The following is a 21,156-nucleotide window of genomic DNA, read 5'->3' as shown; positions in this document are numbered from 1 at the left end:
CTATAATGAGAACGAATCTAAGTCCGTTGACATGCGCGGGACTTGATGAAGGTAACGCGAGAATGTAAGAACGGCACTGGTGAGAAGGAGGCGGTAACTATGGGAGGAGAGACGGGCAATTGGTCCCAATGACAGTGAAGATAAGTAGTAATATATTTATACAAACTATGTCGCTATGTGTGATAGACTAATGGCGATTACGTCATAGCAGGAGGCTATAAAAGATTCGCACCACGCCCATCAAACGCTCACTGCCCGATCCCCTGAAGACGCCAAAGCAGCTGGCGAAACATGTCGGGGGGCAGTGTTTGAGGGCCATTTTTGCACAGAAGTGACGCCTCGTGTTAGGAAGAAACAGTATTAACCTAATGTGGTAGGCAGAAAAAAATCTGAGAAGAAGAGCCTGGAGTCAGAGCGCGGCTACCGCAGGTCTGTTACCGAACGGTCTGTTACCACACTTACTGTGTTTCTCCAAAAATAAGACATTATATTATTTTTTTCTCCAAAAAAAGGGTTAGGGCTTAATATCGGGGTAGGGCTTATTTTAGTTCCATGAACAACGATCCGGCACGAGAGAGGACAGGGTGCTGAATGGTAGAGGCGGGGGAGGGAGCAGGATGCGCTCACCACCAATCAGCACCTCCAGCTCCAGGCAGCAGAGAGGAGAAGGACATCCTGCTGCCTTATTGTTAGAACGTGCGGACTGGCGGCAGTACAGGGTAGAGAAGCCGCCCAGCCCACCCAGCGATGTACCCGTACGGTAGATGGAAGCGCAGCTGCATTTAGTGAAGCCGCCAGCCATGATGTATGCACAGGCTAGTGGCTTCACTGAAGGCTAAGTACTGTAATTCCTGCCCGCCTCCGCCTCCGATCAGCTGGGAGAGCGGAGATTTCTGGCGCTGAGGTCCTGCCCGCCCGCCCTGGCATCTGAGGAGCCATTGGTGACCGCTCCTGAGCTGCTGAATCGCCCACACTTCCATAAATATAAAATTTATCTAGGGCTTATTTTTGGAGTAGGGCTTAATTTCGGGGAAACACAGTATTATAGCACAAAGCACAACAATACTAGGAACAATGAGACAACAGAACTGATAATTTTAACAGAAACAATTTAATGGTCAATGAAGGAATTGAATAACAAGTAACATTAAAAGTTACTGCTGCCCTCACCACAGTATTGAACTGTATCACTATCATGACAATGGTAGTACAATTGAGTTCAGGAAGGCACCTATGGCCATCGAGCATCAGATCATTATGTACGTGGCCTGCGGCCATCAAGAGGACTTGAGTGGTACCTGGGCATCGGCCCAACGGGAAATTTCCCTGTAGTGTCTATGGCCAATCCGCCCCTGATGTGTTCTGTGCCATGGTTGGTGCCTGTAGTAGAGCGCCATACTTAGTACAGGTCACCACAGCAATATAACCCACCCTGGTTATTATTAGTGTTGAGAGAGTGGATTTCAATCTGAATTTCAGGATAAATTTGATTTGCCGTGAAGCCGAATTTGCTTTGTGGTAGAGAATCGATTTAAGGGTACTTTCACACTTGCGGCAGAGGATTCCGGCAGGCAGTTCCAATGCCATCCGCATGCGCCGGATCTTGTGAAGTCCGGTACAGTAAGCGCCGCCCAGCTCATCAATATTCACTTCGCTGGGCGGCTACTACTGTCCCCGACTTCACAAGATCCGGCGCATGCACCGGGCACTGTTCAGCGCAGCGTTTCAGAGCGGGGACAGCAGAAGCCGCCCAGCAAAGTGAATATTGATGAGCTGGGCGGCGCTTCTAAACGGCAGTTGGGGAGGCTGGCTGGGCGCAAGTGGAGGTGAAACGCCGCCCCTTGGGCAGATTGCAGACCGTTCAAGCAAGTCATAAAACTTCAGTTTACTGTATTTAGAATGTGGACAGGGGGGATACTTAGATGATTTTAATACCCCTTATAAGACCTGTACTGTCATATAGATACCTAAATATGCTTGTTGGGCCTGTCAGTGTCCCTTTAATATAGAACTATATATGCAAGATTGTTAAAAGTTTGTTAACCAGTCTGTAGGTATTGAATAGCTGCACCTAACGATTCCGTGGTTAAATAATAGTACTATCAACAGTCTTGGATATTGTTATTGGATTATGGCCAATAGATTGTTTTCTTATCTATCCGACTTGGGTGCACTTTTTGTGTGCGTAGTTCCCCTTTATGTCGACAGTGTTTACAACGACTTATATCGTAGCTATAGCGTAACAATCTGCTACTACACAGTTGCTGATTAAGGCTGTATTACTCACTGTTTGGAGCGATGGTGTCCACTGAGGAAGGAGTCTGTGTTAACTCCGAAACGCGTCTGGTGTAGACAAGTCTCTAAGAAAGAAAAAACCGCAGTACGCAAACTTTCGGAGCGCTCCCAATACTGTATACGACTAAGAAACAGTCTTGCCGTGTCTAGACCAAATAGACACGTGGAACGCCGATTAGTAAAGAGGGCCTAATACCTATAGACCCCGGCGTCTAGTAGACTGTTTAAAGTTCAATCACTCACCGTAGAACAAGCCGGAGGTAAAATCTTTTGTGCCGCAACACGTGGGACGCCACGTTAGGCAAGAAAACCTAGGGCACCATCGCTCCAAACAGTGAGTAATACAGCCTTAATCAGCAACTGTGTAGTAGCAGATTGTTACGCTATAGCTACGATTACACATTCAATAACTGAGAATATTATCCTTATCTGTATGGCATCATCTATACAGGAACGTACATACCAATAAGTCTTTGTAAACACTGTCGACATAAAGGGGAACTACGCACACAAAAAGTGCACCCAAGTCGTATATATAAGAAAACAATCTATTGGCCATAATCCAATAACAATATCCAAGACTGTTGATAGTCCTATTATCTAACCATGGAATCATTAGGTGCAGCTATTCAATACCTACAGACTGGTTAACAAACTTTTAACAATCTTGCGTATATAGTTCTATATTAATACATATATTTAGCTGTATTTTATTGATATTTTTATTTATATGTTTACTGATGTTTGTTAACCTCTGATATTTTTATGTTTTTATGCAATAAATATTTAGCAGCATTACCCGCTAGTGTTCTGTGTCATCTCCAGGTGTAGGTGTGCCCCACTATCCAATTACCGGAAATGTTTAGTTGCAGCTACTGCGGCACAAGTGGGTCTTTCTAAAGGTTCACATATTTTTGTCACTCAGAGACGTGATATTGAATCATTTTCCTCAGTAAATAAATGTCCACATCTCGTTTTATGACTTATTTGTTTGCTTTTGTCATTTGTATCCACTTTTGGGACTTGTGTGAGAATCTAGTGTAGTTTTAGGTAAATTTTATGCAGAAATTGAGAAACTTCTGAATAGTTTACAAACTTTCAAGCACTACTGTATTTATACATTGGGCAGCTTAAATGAATGTTCTAGGAGTACAATTTTGCTGACCTATCCTGAGGATAAGTCATCAATATCAAATAGGTCTGATTTCTGGTATCCTCTGCGGTTGACTGTTTGAAAGGGCAGTCCCCTCACAGCATACAAAGCACAGCACCGAACATTGTATAGTGGCAGTGCTTGGTATTGCTGCCCTGGCCCATTCACTTCACTGGGACTGAGCTGCATATGAATGTGACATCTCCGGCCTCGGAGGAGGCTGTAGCACTCAGTGGAGCAACACAGCCTCTTCAAACAGCTGATCATTGGGGGTGCCAGGTGTTGGGCTCGCACCGATCATATACTGATGACCAATCCTGAGGATAGGTCATCAATATTTTACTCCTGGAAAACCCCTTTAATTCCCATGCACCACTTCAATAGCTTCTTGCTTGACCTGGATGGTCTTCCAGCAAACTGTGAAATACTCACACAAAAAAGAACAGTCCAAGGTCCATTATTACTTTAGTATTTATTTCTTGTCATTATTAAAAAATAGCAATTTTAGCCATAAATGGGCTCTTTTAAGCCAAAACAAGAACAAAAAACTTGTTTGCTCTTGTCTTGAAAAAGCAGCCTTTAGGTGCAGATTATTCAGTACCTTAGACTCTGGCCATCAAGTAAGCCACACTTTAAGGATCCATTAACACATCCGTAGTGTATTGCGAATCCGGCAATACACCAAGCCGGCACCCCTATTGCGGACAAGAATAGGACATGTTTTATTTTTTTTTCAGGAGCCGCGGACCGGAAGTTCAGAGCCGCGGACCGGAAATGCGGATGCGGAAAGCACAATGTGTGCTGTCCGCATCCTTTCCATCCCCATTGAGAATGAATGGGTCAGAGCATTTCATGGCATGCAGAGAAAAATAGATGCGTAGATGCAGCATGTTCACGATTGCTTCTGTCTTCACAACATGATCCATACAGATACTATGGATTTATTTGTTCCATTTTGGATCCCATTGGTGTATATATATATATATATATATATATATAAATATATATATATATATATATATATATATACACAGACAGTATATATATATATATATATATATACAGTACAGACCAAAAGTTTGGACACACCTTCTCATTCAAAGAATTTTCTTTATTTTCATGACTATGAAAATTGTAGATTCACACTGAAGGCATCAAAACTATGAATTAACACATGTGGAATTATATACATAACAAAAAAAATGTGAAACAACTGAAAATATGTCATATTCTAGGTTCTTCAAGGTAGCCACCTTTTGCTTTGATTACTGCTTTGCACACTCTCGGCATTCTCTTGATGAGCTTCAAGACGTAGTCACCTGAAATGGTTTTCACTTCACAGGTGTGCCCTGTCAGGTTTAATAAGTGGGATTTCTTGCCTTATAAATGGGGTTGGGACCATCAGTTGCGTTGTGGAGAAGTCAGGTGGATACACAGCTGATAGTCCTACTGAATAGACTGTTAGAATTTGTATTATGGCAAGAAAAAAACAGCTAAGTAAAGAAAAGAGTGGCCATCATTACTTTAAGAAATGAAGGTCAGTCAGTCCGAAAAATTGGGAAAACTTTGAAAGTGTCCCCAAGTGCAGTCACAAAAACCATCAAGCGCTACAAAAGAAACTGGCTCACATGCGGACCCCCCCAGGAAAGGAAGACCAAGAGTCACCTCTGCTGCGGAGGATAAGTTCGTCCGAGTCACCAGCCTCAGAAATAGCAGGTTAACAGCAGCTCAGATTAGAGATTAGGTCAATGCCACACAGAGTTCTAGCAGCAGACACATCTCTAGAACAACTGTTAAGAGGAGACTGTGTGAATCAGGCCTTCATGGTAGAATATCTGGTAGGAAACCACTGCTAAGGACAGGCAACAAGCAGAAGAGACTTGTTTGGGCTAAAGAACACGAGGAATGGACATTAGACCAGTGGAAATCTGTGCTTTGGTCTGATGAGTCCAAATTTGAGATCTTTGGTTCCAACCACCATGTCTTTGTGCGACGCAGAAAAGGTGAACGGATGGACTCTACATGCCTGGTTCCCACCATGAAGCATGGAGGAGGATGTGTGATGGTGTGGGGGTGCTTTGCTGGTGACACTGTTGGGGATTTATTAAAAATTGAAGGCATACTGAACCAGCATGGCTACCACAGCATCTTGCAGCGGCATGCTATTCCATCCGGTTTGCGTTTAGTTGGACCATCATTTATTTTTCAACAGGACAATGACCCCAAACACACCTCCAGGCTGTGTAAGGGCTATTTGACCATGAAGGAGAGTGATGGGGTGCTGCGCCAGATGACCTGGCCTCCACAGTCACCGGACCTGAACCCAATCGAGATGGTTTGGGGTGAGCTGGACCGCAGAGTGGAGGCAAAAGGGCCAACAAGTGCTAAGCATCTCTGGGAATGCCTTCAAGACTGTTGGAAGACCATTTCAGGTGACTACCTCTTGAAGCTCATCAAGAGAATGTCAAGAGTGTGCAAAGCAGTAATCAAAGCAAAAGGTGGCTACTTTGAAGAACCTAGAATATGACATCTTTTCAGTTGTTTCACACTTTTTTGTTATGTATATAATTCCACATGTGTTAATTCATAGTTTTGATGCCTTCAGTGTGAATCTACAATTTTCATAGTCATGAAAATAAAGAAAACTCTTTAAATGAGAAGGTGTGTCCAAACTTTTGGTCTGTACTGTATATATATATATGTATATTCACAGTGTTTTTCCATTCAGATTTCAACACATATTTCTGCACATAATCCAGACAAAATCCACATCAAACCCATTGTTGGGATCTGCAGGTTTGTTGGCACAATTTCCAATTGTGGAGACCGTGGCAGATAGCCATTGTAACTGACAGTGGGTGTGGATCCACTATGACAACTAACCAGTTTGGGCTAAACCGAAGGGCGTTTTCCTGGTGATTCCCTGGTGTTCACCCTTTAACTCCTCTACAGGGATCTACATTTACCTACAGGGTACCAGTACGTGCATATTCCAGATAGCAGTTCCAAGCCCAGGGCAGGATGAGTACATGTGTAGTCTAGGTAGCAGTTCCAAGGCCAGGGCAGGGGCAAGGAGGAAAAATCTGTAGACAGGCAGGGTACGGTACAAGGGTAGTCAGGCAAGACATCAAACATTTGCTGGTTACTAGAGACGAGAAAACCTGAAAGCTCAGGCATGGAGGTGGAACCACAACCCAGCTTAATAGGGAGGCTGATTAACAGCTGGGCAGAGAGCAAAAGTGAAGGGCTAACTCTATCAGTGCTGTAGGGAAGTTTACTGAGCATTAGTCCCTCTAAACACAGGAAGAGTGGAGTGATGCCTGAACCTGCACAGGACATCAGGGGCCACAGGCCACCAGCCTAACAGCCATTAACAGATTAGCCCCATTATATCAGGCTAATCTACATACAGATCCACAGCAGTGCAGACTGCAGATCCTTGGCAGAAATTCTGTATGATGATCACGTGCACATACCCATATGTTATGTAGCACTGTTGCCTTGCAGCGTCGGGGTCCTAGGTTTGAATCCGACCAAGGGCAACATCTTCATGGAGTTTGTATGTTCTCCCCGTGTTTGTGTGGGTTTCCTCCGGGTACTTGTTTTTTCCCCACACTGATACTCATAGGGAACTTAGATTGTGAGCCCTATTAGGGACAGCTTGATGCCAATGTCTGTAAAGTGCTGCAGAATAATAATTAATAATGTATAACTGTGATGGAAAAACTAATGGTGTAGATATCTTAGAACCACTGTGCTGAAATAACATTCAAGAGGTGGTCTTACATGTCACATCCACAGAATATGTCATTAATGTCTGATAGGTTCAAGTCTCACCTATTTCCATAACTTCTTCACCTATGAAGAGATACGCTGCTATGACCAGAGTTTGACTATTTGCAACACCAGGTTCCCCAAAGAATTCAATGGGGAGTGCTGGCCTTGCTTACCATGGTATCAGAGGTATATCTCACACATATCAGTACATATAGAATGACACCCCAGGCTGACAATGTGGCGATTCATGTAAATTAGCCTTTTTATAATGTAGTATAAGTGGTAAATACCTGTATTTCAGAGCAGATGTACTTCAATGGGAAATTAGAAATTTGATGAGGCTGCAGTGGTCACTCCCCCACTGACTGCTAAAGATCTGAAACCATTTATATCGACTTGTGCTAACATCTCCCTTTTGAATAGGAAACAATCCAAGAATATTTTTAGCTTGGTGTTCCTGGCATCTGCCACCTGTCAAGCAGCACGGGGAGCACTACGATTACAGTTGGCACTTGTAGTATTGCCTATGCAGCCTGCCAAATGACTGCTGCCCAGTTGTCATGTCCGAGAAGATTTGGGTTGGTGGCTAGCTGTGTACAGCGCAGATAGCAGTGCACTGGTTTTGATAATCCCAAAGAAAAGAAATAGAACAGGGATGCCCAACCTGCGGCCCCCCCGCTGTTGCAAAACTACAACTCCCAGCATGCCCGGACAGCCTACAGCTATTAGTGTTCAGCAGGGAATGGTGGGAGTTGTATTTTTACAACAGCAGGAGGGCCGCAGTTTGAGCATTCCTGGAATAGAATATAGTAAGTAATAACCGTCTCTCAAACCTCATCTAATCTGAATATTTATTCATAGTAAATATATAGTAATCAATGTCTACCTTACTGATAATTACCCAATAAATTACTGTTATACCTTAAAAGGGTTTTCCGGTAAAAATTATTTCGTAACAAGTTCCTTCATCCTGCCCCCCAAAATAGAAGGTTCATATGTACCTGCTCCACGCTGCTCCGGTCCTCCTCGCGGCCTCCGCTCTCTTCATCCTCTGGTCAAGGCTCTGTTTATGGCCACATGACTACTGAAGCCATTAATTGGTTGGAGTGGTGCATGTGACCATGCACAAAGACAGCTGGATGTAAAGGGCTTGGGGATCGGAAGATGGAGAGCGGAGGCAGCGAGGAGAACCGCTGTTTTAGGGTCTATGCTGCAGGAACTTGTTAAAAATAATTTTTACCTTTAAAGGGGTAGGCCACCTTTGAGGCAAGAAGGTTGGCAAACCCCCTCCTGGGCAGACCTGCAAAAGAAAGCATACTTACCTGCTCCCCGATGCTATGTCTTAGCTCCTTTGCTCCCTATCCTCGCCGGCCTCACTTGGGTCCCCCCGCTGTCAACATCTGCTTTGACACGTCTGTGACCAACTGACATGATTCAAGGGGAGCAGGTCACCGCCTCTGCCAGCGATTGACTGCAGCGGTGTCAGAGTGGATGTTAACAGCTGAGGATCCAAGCAGGGCAGCCAAGGCTGGGGAGCGAAGGAGGTAGGACCAAACGCTGGGGAGCAGGTAAGTATGCTTCCCTTTGCAGTTTTGCCCAGGATGGTGGTTGCCAACCCCTTTAAGGTATAACATTTCTTTTATTGAGTAATTATCAGTAATGTAGACTTTGATTACTCTGCACTATATGTTCACTATTAATATAAATATTCAGAAAACATAGAATGTAACAATATTGCAGGACCCTGGTCTATATAGAATGCACAATGTATCAGGAAAAATATAGATACAATGTATCAGATCTGTGTAATGGATTAATAACTAAAATTACCACATCACTGGTGATCAAACACATATACAAGAAATGCTTCAGTCTCTATCCCCTGCATGTGTACCTGACTATTAAATCTGTATACCCCATATGTGTGCACAATTTCTACTGCATTTGCACTTAGATTGGTGTCTGATTCTATTAGTCAGTTATCATGGCTAGCTCAGGCCTTAGCAGTGGCCTGGTAGACGACAGTAGGTAATCTCTGACATGAGTGCATTCAACTATTTAAAGGACGTCTGTCATTATATTTGCACCTATGAAACTGGCTGACCTGTTACATGTGCGCTTGGCAGCTGAAATGCATATGTGTTGGTGCCATGTTCATATGTGCCCGCATTGCTGAGAAGAATGAAGTTTTAATATGTATACATGAGCCTCTAGGAGCAACGGGGGTGTTACTTTTACACCGAGAGGCTCTGCTATCTGTGTAACTGATGCACCTTCTCAACTTTGATTGACAGGGCCAGACAGTGAAAACATCCATCAAAGTGCAGAGGGCGTGACAGTTGTAGAGAGAGCAAGAGTCTCTAGGTGTAACGGCAACGCCCCTGTTGCTCCTAGATGCTAATTTGCATATATTAAAACATAATTTTTCTCAGCAATGCGGGCACATATAAACATGGGACCAACACAGATGCCTTCAACTGCCAAGTGCACATGCAACAGGTCAGTTTCATAGGTATAAATCTGCTGGCAGATGCCCTTTAACACAAATCATCAGAGTGGCTTTTCTGTCGATACAGCATGAATTTACATCTCAGGATCCTTTAGACACAGAACAATCTGCCATAAACTTACAGTCTGTCTCAGAAGTGTGGAGGGCACCAGGGGCAATTAGCCCTATCCATATGCAGTAAAGTCTATTTCCATAAACGTGCATTTACCTTATTGTCTCAGTCCAACACAGCCTTTGGTTGACTCCACCCATCAAGTGACACCTTAATTCACACATAGTTTGAAAATGTTCTCCACAAAATAGTCTGTGGAGTCTATTTGCAGAGGTTGTTAGATGCAGTGTGCTTTTTACCTCTAACAACCTTTGCAGGAATTAAAAAAATACAAAAAACAAACCAGGTGCTGAACCAAAATAAAGAACAGCTGCAGATCTTTCCATTATACCTTATCTTTGTGTAGCACCCACTCCTGGTGTAGGATCAAACACTGACTCTGAACACATCCCTAAAGTCAGCCTTGCGATTGCGTGTCCTATGATGTAACGTAATATCAAATGAAATGCAGCAGCGCAGAGCTGTCTCTAACATGGTGTAATGTGATGAAACAGCAAAGTCATTCTGTCGGCGGAGCAGTAATGGAAGCTGCCTGTACAAAATCTTTTCCACCGTTTCTAGATTACAAGACAGAGAAATACGTCCTGACTAAAAATAGGAAGATTGGAGTATTTCATCGTTTGCTTCAGCTCGGCGTTCTATGTTATATAGTTGGGTGAGTAAAATATGGTTTTCTAGAAGTAACATTATGTTTAAGAAGAGTCTTACATGGGAGGATGGAAGAATAAAAGTCTACTGTAAGGGGAATGGGTATATAATGCATAGATACAGAAAAGAAGATATATTACTGTTTTCTGTGTATCATTTATGTCTATCATTGGATTCCCTAGAGTTATAATTAAAGCCAAAGAATAGGGTTAATTAACTATAGGAACATAAATTGAAGCCCGATTGAAATTTAGAAAATGATAATATTAATAGCCAAATCCATGTTATACAGCACTCCTTATTGATTCAGGTGCACATTAAGTGTCCTAGTCCAGATTTAGCAGGTGTGCCGCTATCCATGGCTGCTCTCTCCACATTTGCTCCACTTGCTTCTGCAATACATGTCTGAAGAAGGTCTGGTATAGGTCCAAAAACGTTCACCTGTATATATTTCTTAAGTGGATTGCCTCAATAAGTGCACATATAAACTACATCAGAGGGCCAAGTTTTATTGTAATACTTTATATATTTTAGGGGTTTTCCAAGTAGGGGCTGGTGGATGGTGGAGGCAATGACCAGTCCTGTTTGGTTAGTATAAATAAAGACTCTCTTTACTGTGCAGATGATGGTAGTAACTAGGGATGAGCAAATCGACTTCGGATGAAACATCCAAAGTCGATTCGCATGAAACTTCTGTACGGAGTTCCCGCTCCATACCGTATTAGAATGTATTGGCTCCTGTGAGCCAAAGTTATTACTTTGCAAAGTCTCGTAAGACTTCAGGTAATCACTTCAAAAATTAATTTCTACTGTAAAAACCTTTTACCATGTTTCATCCGAAGTCGATTCGTTCATCCCTAGGAGTTACAGTATAAATGCAAGCAGCAGGCACAGACGTGTGGAGGGCACTAGATGCAATTAACCCTTTCCACATGCATCCAATCCTTTTGGATGCACATTGCATAGATCATTACCACAATAAACATTTTAAAGTGGTAAACTTGAGTATAAACCTTTTAGCAGTGAATCACAGCATTAATCTTTTAGCAGTTAACCACTAGGTCACTGCATAGGTCTAAACAAATATAATCTTGTAAACTGCCCAGTGAAGGAATCCCTACCTACTATACAAACTAGAACATTTATAACACTAATCTCATAGTTCATAGTGTGATACCATAGACATCTTTGACCTTTCGAGAGATGCACAGGAATCCCTACGGGAACAGAGCTATAGGCTCTCGACTTTTTCTCTCGCATATTACATATAAATTTGTGATAATAAAACCCCCTAAGTACCACTGTTCAAAACTTAAGACACACTGAGGTACTATGTGGGACTACAGATTTCTATGGACATATAAAGGAGATATACAACACAAATACAGATTATAGTTGTATGCAAGAGGCATGATTTGTTATACTTAAAGGGTTTTGTGGGTCAGCTGTTTACAGAAGCTGCAGTACCGGAACACCACAGTGTCACGGAAGGTGTGCAGGAAACAAGACAATGCAAAATGAATATATGACTCACTGGATCCAAAACTAAGGAACAAAAAGGGAGACCCCTGCATCAGACCTGGCTCTCTCCCTTACTGCTCAGCCTATGCAATGATCCCAATGGTGGATGATCGCATATCCTCGTACCTCGACTATATAACACCTGAACACCCTACAATAGTGAAGGGACACGACCACCGGCTCCCTACACTAGACACGGAGGGAGTCAGGGTCACCTGGGATCCAGCAAACAGAAAATCACAAATGAATGTAAAACACTTAACTTGTAGAAGACTGATAGGATCAGCATGCACACACACTCCAGGAAGCTGTATAAACCGCACACTAATGCATTATGGGGAGGAATTTAAAGGGATGCAATCAGTCCAACTACATGACAGCTGAGAGAGGCTAACGAGAAAACTCAAGGAGGAGGTTCTGAATGGCTTCTGTCAGAGCTTCTCAGCTGTCTGGTTGTGACAGTACCCCTCCCTCTACGAGTGGACTCCAGACACTTAGAGCCCACCTTCTCAGGATGGGACCTATGGAAAGCCCTGATGAGACGAGTGGCCTTAATGTCCGTCACTGGGACCCACATCCTCTCCTCAGGACCATAACCCTCCCAATGAACGAGGTACTGGAGAGAACCGTGGACAAGACGAGAATCCACAATCCTAGAGACCTGAAATTCAAGATTTCCATCAACCATTATCGGAGGAGGAGGCAAAGGCGAGGGTACAATGGGTTGAACATAAGGTTTCAATAAGGACTTATGAAAAACATTATGGATCTTCCAAGTCTGAGGAAGATCAAGACGGTAGGCAACAGGATTGATGACAGACAGGATTTTGTAAGGCCCAATAAACCTAGGACCCAACTTCCAGGAGGGAACCTTCAATTTGATATTCTTGGTAGACAACCACACCAGATCACCAACATTCAGGTCCGGACCAGGCACACGTCTCTTATCTGCCACACGCTTATATCTCTCACTCATGCTCTTTAGATTATCCTGACTCTTTTGCCAAATAGATGACAAAGACGAGGAGAATCTGTCCTCATAAGGTAAACCAGAAGACCTCTCTCCCGAGAAAGTCCCAAACTGCGGATGAAACCCATATGCACCAAAAAATGGTGACTTATCCGAGGACTCCTGACGACGGTTATTTAAAGCAAACTCAGCAAGGGACAAAAAAGAACACCAATCCTCCTGATTCTCCGCCACAAAACAGCGCAGATATGTCTCCAGATTCTGATTGACGCGCTCTGTCTGGCCATTCGACTGTGGGTGGAAAGCAGAAGAGAATGACAACCGAACCCCCAAGCGAGAACAGAAAGCCTTCCAGAATCTGGAAACAAACTGCGTGCCCCTATCAGAGACTATGTCTGAAGGAATACCATGCAATTTGACAATGTGATCAATAAATGCCTGCGCCAGCGTCTTAGCATTGGGCAAACCAGGAAAAGGGATGAAATGCACCATTTTGCTAAAACGGTCCACCACCACCAGAATCACAGTCTTCCCCAAGGAACGAGGCAGGTCCGTTATGAAGTCCATGGACAGATGTGTCCAAGGACGGGAAGGAATGGGTAAGGGAAGGAGAGGACCTGATGGCCGTGAATGAGGGACTTTGGCATGAGCGCAAGTCTCGCAGGCTACCACAAAACCCTCAACCGACTTACGAAGCGCAGGCCACCAGAATCTCCGAGCGATGAGATCCACTGTGGCTCTTGCCCCCGGGTGCCCAGCAAGGACCGTATCGTGGTGTTACTTAAAAATCTTGTGTCTTAAAGCGAGAGGCACAAACAACCTCCCAGGAGGACAAAGATCAGGAGCCTCTGACTGGGCTGCCTGCACCTCTGCCTCCAATTCAGGAAAAAGAGCAGAGACCACCACACCTTCAGCCAAAATGGGACCCGGGTCTTCAAAATTCCCACCTCCCGGAAAACAACGTGACAGGGCATCTGCCTTCACATTCTTAACCCCAGGGCAGAACGTGACAACAAAATTAAACCTTGAAAAGAACAAAGACCATCTGGCCTGTCTCGGGTTCAGACGCTTGGCTGACTCCAAGTAGGCCAGATTTTTATGGTCAGTAAACACGGTAATAGGGTGTCTGGCTCCCTCTAGCCAATGGCGCCATTCCTCAAAAGCCAACTTGATGGCCAACAATTCCCTATCTCCCACATCGTAATTTCTCTCTGCGGAGGAGAGTTTCTTCGAGAAAAAGGCACACGGTCGCCATTTGGCAGGAGAGGAACCCTGAGACAAGACCTCACCCACCTCAGAAGCATCAACCTCAACTATGAAGGGTAGAGAAATATCAGGTTGTACCAAGATGGGAGCAGAAGCAAAACTCTCCTTGATATTAGAAAAGGCCTTACGCGCCTCTACCGACCAGGAATAAAAATCTACCCCCTTTCTGGTCATATCAGTGAGTGGTTTAACAATACACTACGTGCAGAATTATTAGGCAAATGAGTATTTTGACCACATCATCCTCTTTGACAACAAGCATGTTGTCTTACTCCAAGCTGTATAGGCTCGAAAGCCTACTACCAATTAAGCATATTAGGTGATGTGCATCTCTGTAATGAGAAGGGGTGTGGTCTAATGACATCAACACCCTATATCTGGTGTGCATAATTATTAGGCAACTTCCTTTCCTTTGGCAAAATGGGTCAAAAGAAGGACTTGACAGGCTCAGAATAGTCAAAAATAGTGAGATATCTTGCAGAGGGATGCAGCGCTCTTAAAATTGCAAAGCTTCTGAAGCGTGATCATCGAACAATCAAGCGTTTCATTCAAAATAGTCAACAGGGTCGCAAGAAGCGTGTGGAAAAACCAAGGCGCAAAATAACTGCCCATGAACTGAGAAAAGTCAAGCGTGCAGCTGCCAAGATGCCACTTGCCACCAGTTTGGCCATATTTCAGAGCTGCAACATCACTGGAGTGCCTAAAAGCACAAGGTGTGCAATACTCAGAGATATGGCCAAGGTAAGAAAGGCTGAAAGACGACCACCACTGAACAAGACACACAAGCTGAAACGTCAAGACTGGTCCAAGAAATATCTCAAGACTGATTTTTTTAAGGTTTTATGGACTGATGAAATGAGAGTGAGTCTTGATGGGCCAGATGGATGGGCCCGTGGCTGGATTGGTAAAGGGTAGAGAGCTCCAGTCCGACTCAGACGCCAGCAAGGTGGAGGTGGAGTACTGGTTTGGGCTGGTATCATCAAAGATGAGCTTGTGGGGCCTTTTCGGGTTGAGGATGGAGTCAAGCTCAACTCCCAGTCCTACTGCCAGTTTCTGGAAGACACCTTCTTCAAGCAGTGGTACAGGAAGAAGTCTGCATCCTTCAAGAAAAACATGATTTTCATGCAGGACAATGCTCCATCACACGCGTCCAAGTACTCCACAGCGTGGCTGGCAAGAAAGGGTATAAAAGAAGAAAATCTAATGACATGGCCTCCTTGTTCACCTGATCTGAACCCCATTGAGAACCTGTGGTCCATCATCAAATGTGAGATTTACAAGGAGGGAAAACAGTACACCTCTCTGAACAGTGTCTGGGAAGCTGTGGTTGCTGCTGCACGCAATGTTGATGGTGAACAGATCAAAACACTGACAGAATCCATGGGTGGCAGGCTTTTGAGTGTCCTTGCAAAGAAAGGTGGCTATATTGGTCACTGATTTGTTTTTGTTTTGTTTTTGAATGTCAGAAATGTATATTTGTGAATGTTGAGATGTTATATTGGTTTCACTGGTAAAAATAAATAATTGAAATGGGTATATATTTGTTTTTTGTTAAGTTGCCTAATAATTATGCACAGTAATAGTCACCTGCACACACAGATATCCCCCTAAAATAGCTAAAACTAAAAACAAACTAAAAACTACTTCCAAAAATATTCAACTTTGATATTAATGAGTTTTTTGGGTTAATTGAGAACATGGTTGTTGTTCAATAATAAAATTAATCCTCAAAAATACAACTTGCCTAACAATTCTGCACTCCCTGTAGAGGAATAATTCAAAATAAACTTCCTGTAATAATTGGCAAAGCCTAAAAAACGCATCAGCGCCTTCTGATTCTCAGGAAGCTCCCACTCAAGCACAGCGCAGACCTTCTCGGGGTCCATGCAAAAACCAGAAGCGGAGAGAAGAAACCCCAGAAATTGAATCTCTGGAACCGCAAACACACATTTTTCCAGTTTCACGTATAATTTATTCTCCCGCAGGATGAGCAAGACCTGACGTAAGTGTTCCTTATGAGTTTTGAAATCAGGAGAAAAAATCTAAATGTCATCCAAATACACTAATACAAATTTTCCCATTAAATGATAAAAAAATGCTGTTCACGAAATGCTGAAAACGGCTGGGGCATTCATCAAACCAAAAGGCATAGCTAAATTCTCAAAATGGCCCTCAGGGGTATTGAAGGCCGTATTCCATTCGTCTCCTTCTCTGACCCTGACCAGGTTGTATGCCCCTCTTAGATCTAACTTGGAAAAGACTTTAGCCCCAACAATCTGGTTAAACAGGTCCGTGATCAGAGGAAGCGGATAAGGGTCACGAATAGTGATACTGTTCAGCTCCCTGAAATCCAGACAAGGTCTTAAAGAACCATCTTTTTTCTTAACAAAGAAAAAAACTGCGGCAACAGGTGACTTCGAGGGTCGTATGTGTCCTTTTCTCAGACTCTCAGAGATATAAGCACGCATAGCGACCCTTTCAGGTTGGGAGAGGTTGTATAAACGAGATTTAGGCAGCTTGGCGCCTGGGATGAGATTAATAGGGCAATCGTACTGCCTGTGCGGGGGCAAATCCTGAACTCCACTCTCAGAGAAGACATCCGAAAATTCAGAGAGAAAAGGTGGTACAGTCTTAGTAGAAACCTCAGAAACAGATGTCGTGAGGCAATTCTCTCTCTGCAAAAGTCATTCCAACCATTTATTTGCCTCGCTTGCCAATCAATCGTGGGGTTATGTTTAGTGAGCCAGGGTAGTCCCAACACAAGAGGAGTAGGTAATCCGCTAAGGACGAAACATGACACATCCTCAACATGAGCATCAATCACAATTAAACGAATATTTAACAGAATATTTCTGAGAAATATTTAATAAAATATTTCTGAGAAAGTGGAGCGGAATCAATAGCAAAAACAGGAATATCCTTTCCCAAAGTGCACACCTGGAAACCATGAGTTATCGCAAAATGATTATCAATTAGATTGACAGCTGCTCCACTATCTACAAAAATCTCACAAAAAATGTTCTTGCTCTCTAGCGCCACCCTGGCAGGCAGGACAAAACGGGAACTACAAGCAAACGGAAAACCTTCAATTTCCGCCTCAACCCTGCCAATAGTGACAGATGGAACATTTTTAAAAGATTTTTTCCTTTTTGTTTCTTTATTACTCCCAGAAAACTGCCTGAATCTCCTAGAGGGACAAACATTTGCCAAATGATTTATACCTCCACAACAAAAACAAACCTTCCCATGCGGGCTGAATCTTCTATTGTCAGAGGCAATCAACCCCAGCTGCATGGGCTCCTGATCAGAAGGGGCTGACAGCGACTGAGACCCCTGCGCACAGAATGAGACCGCTGCACTGTCCTGGGACTGAGTATGACAGGAAGGAGATATCTCTCCCCTCTCTCTCTAAGACGCCTGTCAATACGAACGGCCTGAGACATAGCAGAGTCCAAGTAGATAGGCCTCTCATGAAAGGCAAATGCATCTTTCAATCCCTCTGAAAGACCATGGCAAAATTGACTTTGGAGTGCAGCATCATTCCAACCAGTATCAGCTGCCCATCTCCGAAATTCTGAGCAGTATATCTCTGCGGATTGTTTACCCTGGCATAACAGACGTAGTCTAGACTCAGCCAAAGCAACACGATCCGGATCATCATATATCTGACCGAAGGCTAAAAATAATTCATCCACTGAACGGAGGGGCCGTGCCCCCACCGGCAGCGAAAAGGCCCACGACTGAGCGTTACCCCTGAGCAGCGATATACTGATCCCCACCCTCCGTTCCTCATCACCAGAGGAATGGGGAAGAAGGCGAAAATGGAGTTTGCAAGCCTCTCTGAAACGCACAAAATTCTCACTACCCCCGGAGAACGTATCCGGGAGCGAGATCTTAGGCTCAGAACAAACTCCATGAACGCAAGCTGAACCCGTCACTAGAAACTGAGAAAGAGTCTTACGGAGATCAGCTACCTCCAATGAAAGACCCTGGAAGCGTTCAGTCAAAAGTGAAACCGGATCCATGCTTGAGATGGTTTTGGCGGTTTAGACAATGCAAAATGAATATATATGACTCACTGGATCCAAAACTAAGGAACAAAAAGGGAGACCCCTGCATCAGACCTGGCTCTCTCCCTTACTGCTCAGCCTATGCAATAATCCCAATGGTGGATGATCGCATATCCTCGTACCTCGACTATATAACACCTGAACACCCTACAATAGTGATAGCCTGGCTATGAGCTGTGCGCTGCGATTGGCCAGTGCTGCAGCAAGGGACACGCCTCCTACAAAAAATCAGTCCAATACAACAGACGGAGCTGAGACACCAGAGCCTATACCGGGCGAACGGAGCGGCGCCCAGGCATACTAGTAAGTGCAGGGGGACCCCTGGGCGCCGCTCTGCCCACAGATAGAGTTCGTTTTTAGTTTGTATACTAGTGAAAGGTCCTCTTTAACTAAGGCACCAGTTTCAGCTGAAGAAAAACAGCCCCAAAGCATGATGCTGCCACCACCATGCTTCACTGTGGGTATGGTGTTCTTTTGGTGATGTGCAGTGTTGTTTTTGCACCAAACATATCTTTTGGAATTATGGCCAAAAAGTTCAACCTTGGTTTCCTCAGACCATTACACCTTTTCCTACATGCTTTTGGGAGACTTCAGATGTGTTTTGCAAAATGTAGCCTGACTTAGATGTTTTTCTTCATAAGAAAAGGTTTTCGTCTTGCCACTCTACCCCATAGCCCAGACATATGAAGAATACGGGAGATTGTTGTCACATGTACCACACAGCCAGTACTTGCCAGATATTCCTGCAGCTCCTTTAATGTTGCTGTAGGCCTCTTGGTAGCCTCCCAGACCAGGTTTCTTCTTGTCTTTTCATCAATTTTGGAGGGACGTCCAGTTCTTGGTAATGTCACTGTTGTGCCATATTTTCTCCACTTAATGATGACTTCACTGTGTCCCATGGTATATCTAATGCCTTGGAAATTCTTTTGTACCCTTCTTCTGACTGATGCCTTTTAACAACGAGATCCCTCTGATGCTTTGGAAGCTCTCTGTGGACCATGGCTTTTGCTGAGGGATGCGACTAAGAAAATTTCAGGAAAGACCAACTAGAGCAGCTGAACTTTATTTTGGGTTAATCAGAGGCACTTTAAATGATGGCCGGTGTATGCTGACTCCTATTTAACATGATTTTGAATGTGATTGCTTAATTCTTAACACAGCTACATCCCCAGTTATAAGAGTGTGTGCACACTTATGCAACCACATTATTTTATTTTTATATTTTTTCTTCCCTCAACCTAAAAGAATTCAGTTTGTTTTTCAATTGAGTTGCACAGTTTATAGGTCACATTAAAGGTGGAAAATGTTCTGAAATGATTTATCTTTGTCTCATTTTTTTACATCACAGAAACCTGACATTTTAACAGGAGTGTGTAGATTTTGTATATCCACTGTATATTATTAGTGGTCAGACTATATTCCTAATTAATTGTTGATTAACAGGTGGGTGTTTATAATAAAAAAGGGATACCAAGAAAGTGACAATGATCCACACATTTCTGTGATAACAAAAATGAAAGGGGCATCGGTGTCAAAAAACTTCATGGAATTTCAAGAAAGGTTATGGGATGTAGCAGACTTTGTGAAGCCATCTCAGGTAAGTTCACTCATTATGACGAACCATGTGATACGTTTCTGTACCCATTTTTCAGTTGTCTGGTATCATCATAGTAATAGTGTTCAGGCCTGACTAGCTTAACAGATAGTTTAACCACTTCCAGACCAGGCCATTTGCCCCCTTTCTGACCAAGCCTAAATTTGCGAATTGGAATGCTTTTACTTATCCAAGCCATTCTGAGAATGTTTTTTCGTGATACATTGTACGTCATGTTAATCGTAAATTTGAGTCAATATCTTTTATGTATTAAAAAAGACCAGAATTTACAGAAAATTTGGAAAAATTCACTATTTTAATTTTTTTTTATCTCTGTGCTTTTAAGACAGATAGTGATACCTTTAACATTCACCATATGTCTACTTTATGTTGGCATCATTTTGGTAATGTTATTTTTTTTTTTAGGACGTCAAAAGGTTTAGAATTTTAGAAGCAATTTTTGAAATTTTCAAGAAAATTTCCAAAATCAACTTTAAGGACCAATTCAGTTCTGAAGTCACTTTTTGAAGAGCTTACATAATAGAAATCACCCATAAATTCCCCCAACTGCACCCCTCAAACTATTCACAACTGATTTTAGAAATGTTGTTAACCCTTTAGGTATTCCACAGGAATTAAAGAAAAATGGAGGTGCAGATTTTCCATTTTAATACATTTTTTCTTGTAACACATGAAGGGTTAACAACAAAACAGACCTCAATATTTATTGATTAATGCTTAATCCTTTTCCGACATGTGACATAATAGTACGTCACATGTCGGGTCTGTAAGATGGCAGCCGATCCTGTTTCATACAGCGGGCACCCACAGCTAATGTCCGCGTCCGGCGTTAATGCCGATGGCGGACATTTAACCTCTCAGATGCTGTGGTCAAACCTGACCATGGTATCTGAGCACACTGAAAACCGAAAGCGTGCGCTTCTGCTGTTGCTCTGGCTCCCCCGTGTAGCGATTGGAGGAGCCGGAGCTTGTGTGCGGAAGCCCCTGTAATATACATAAAACAACTAACAATATGGTTATTGCATGTATATTGTAATAATATTTAATTGTGAAATGCCCTATTCAATGCATAGTAGTTATGAATTCCGAGCTGTATAGGAGAATGAACGAGATCTTGCTTCAATTGGATTTCAAAATCTGAGTTATCTTTATTTTGAACAGTTTAATGTGGTGTTTGAGATTTTTATGCATTAGCTCCACAAGAATTTTCATCCAGCAAC

General features: G+C 43.2%; 1 protein-coding gene across 6 annotated transcripts in view; it reads left to right on the top strand.

Annotated features, from left to right (window-relative positions):
- P2RX6 (purinergic receptor P2X 6) overlaps positions 1-21,156 on the top strand; it is an 85,395-nt gene that overhangs the window by 13,113 nt on the left and 51,126 nt on the right. For 2 of the 6 annotated variants that reach the window (XM_044275841.1, XM_044275840.1), the window contains exons 3-4: positions 10,408-10,501; positions 19,765-19,918. In XM_044275841.1, the coding sequence (XP_044131776.1) occupies positions 10,408-10,501; positions 19,765-19,918 (248 nt within the window). Of the gene's footprint in view, positions 1-10,344; positions 10,502-19,764; positions 19,919-21,156 lie in introns of those variants that run through there. The other 4 variants (XR_006387413.1, XM_044275838.1, XM_044275843.1 and 1 more) reach the window with 2 other exon arrangements.

Source organism: Bufo gargarizans, chromosome 1, assembly GCF_014858855.1.
Source record: "Bufo gargarizans isolate SCDJY-AF-19 chromosome 1, ASM1485885v1, whole genome shotgun sequence".
Taxonomy (NCBI): Eukaryota; Metazoa; Chordata; class Amphibia; order Anura; family Bufonidae; genus Bufo; species Bufo gargarizans.
The sequence above is the reverse complement of the archived record's forward strand: the minus strand, read 5'-3'. Positions and strand labels throughout refer to the sequence as shown.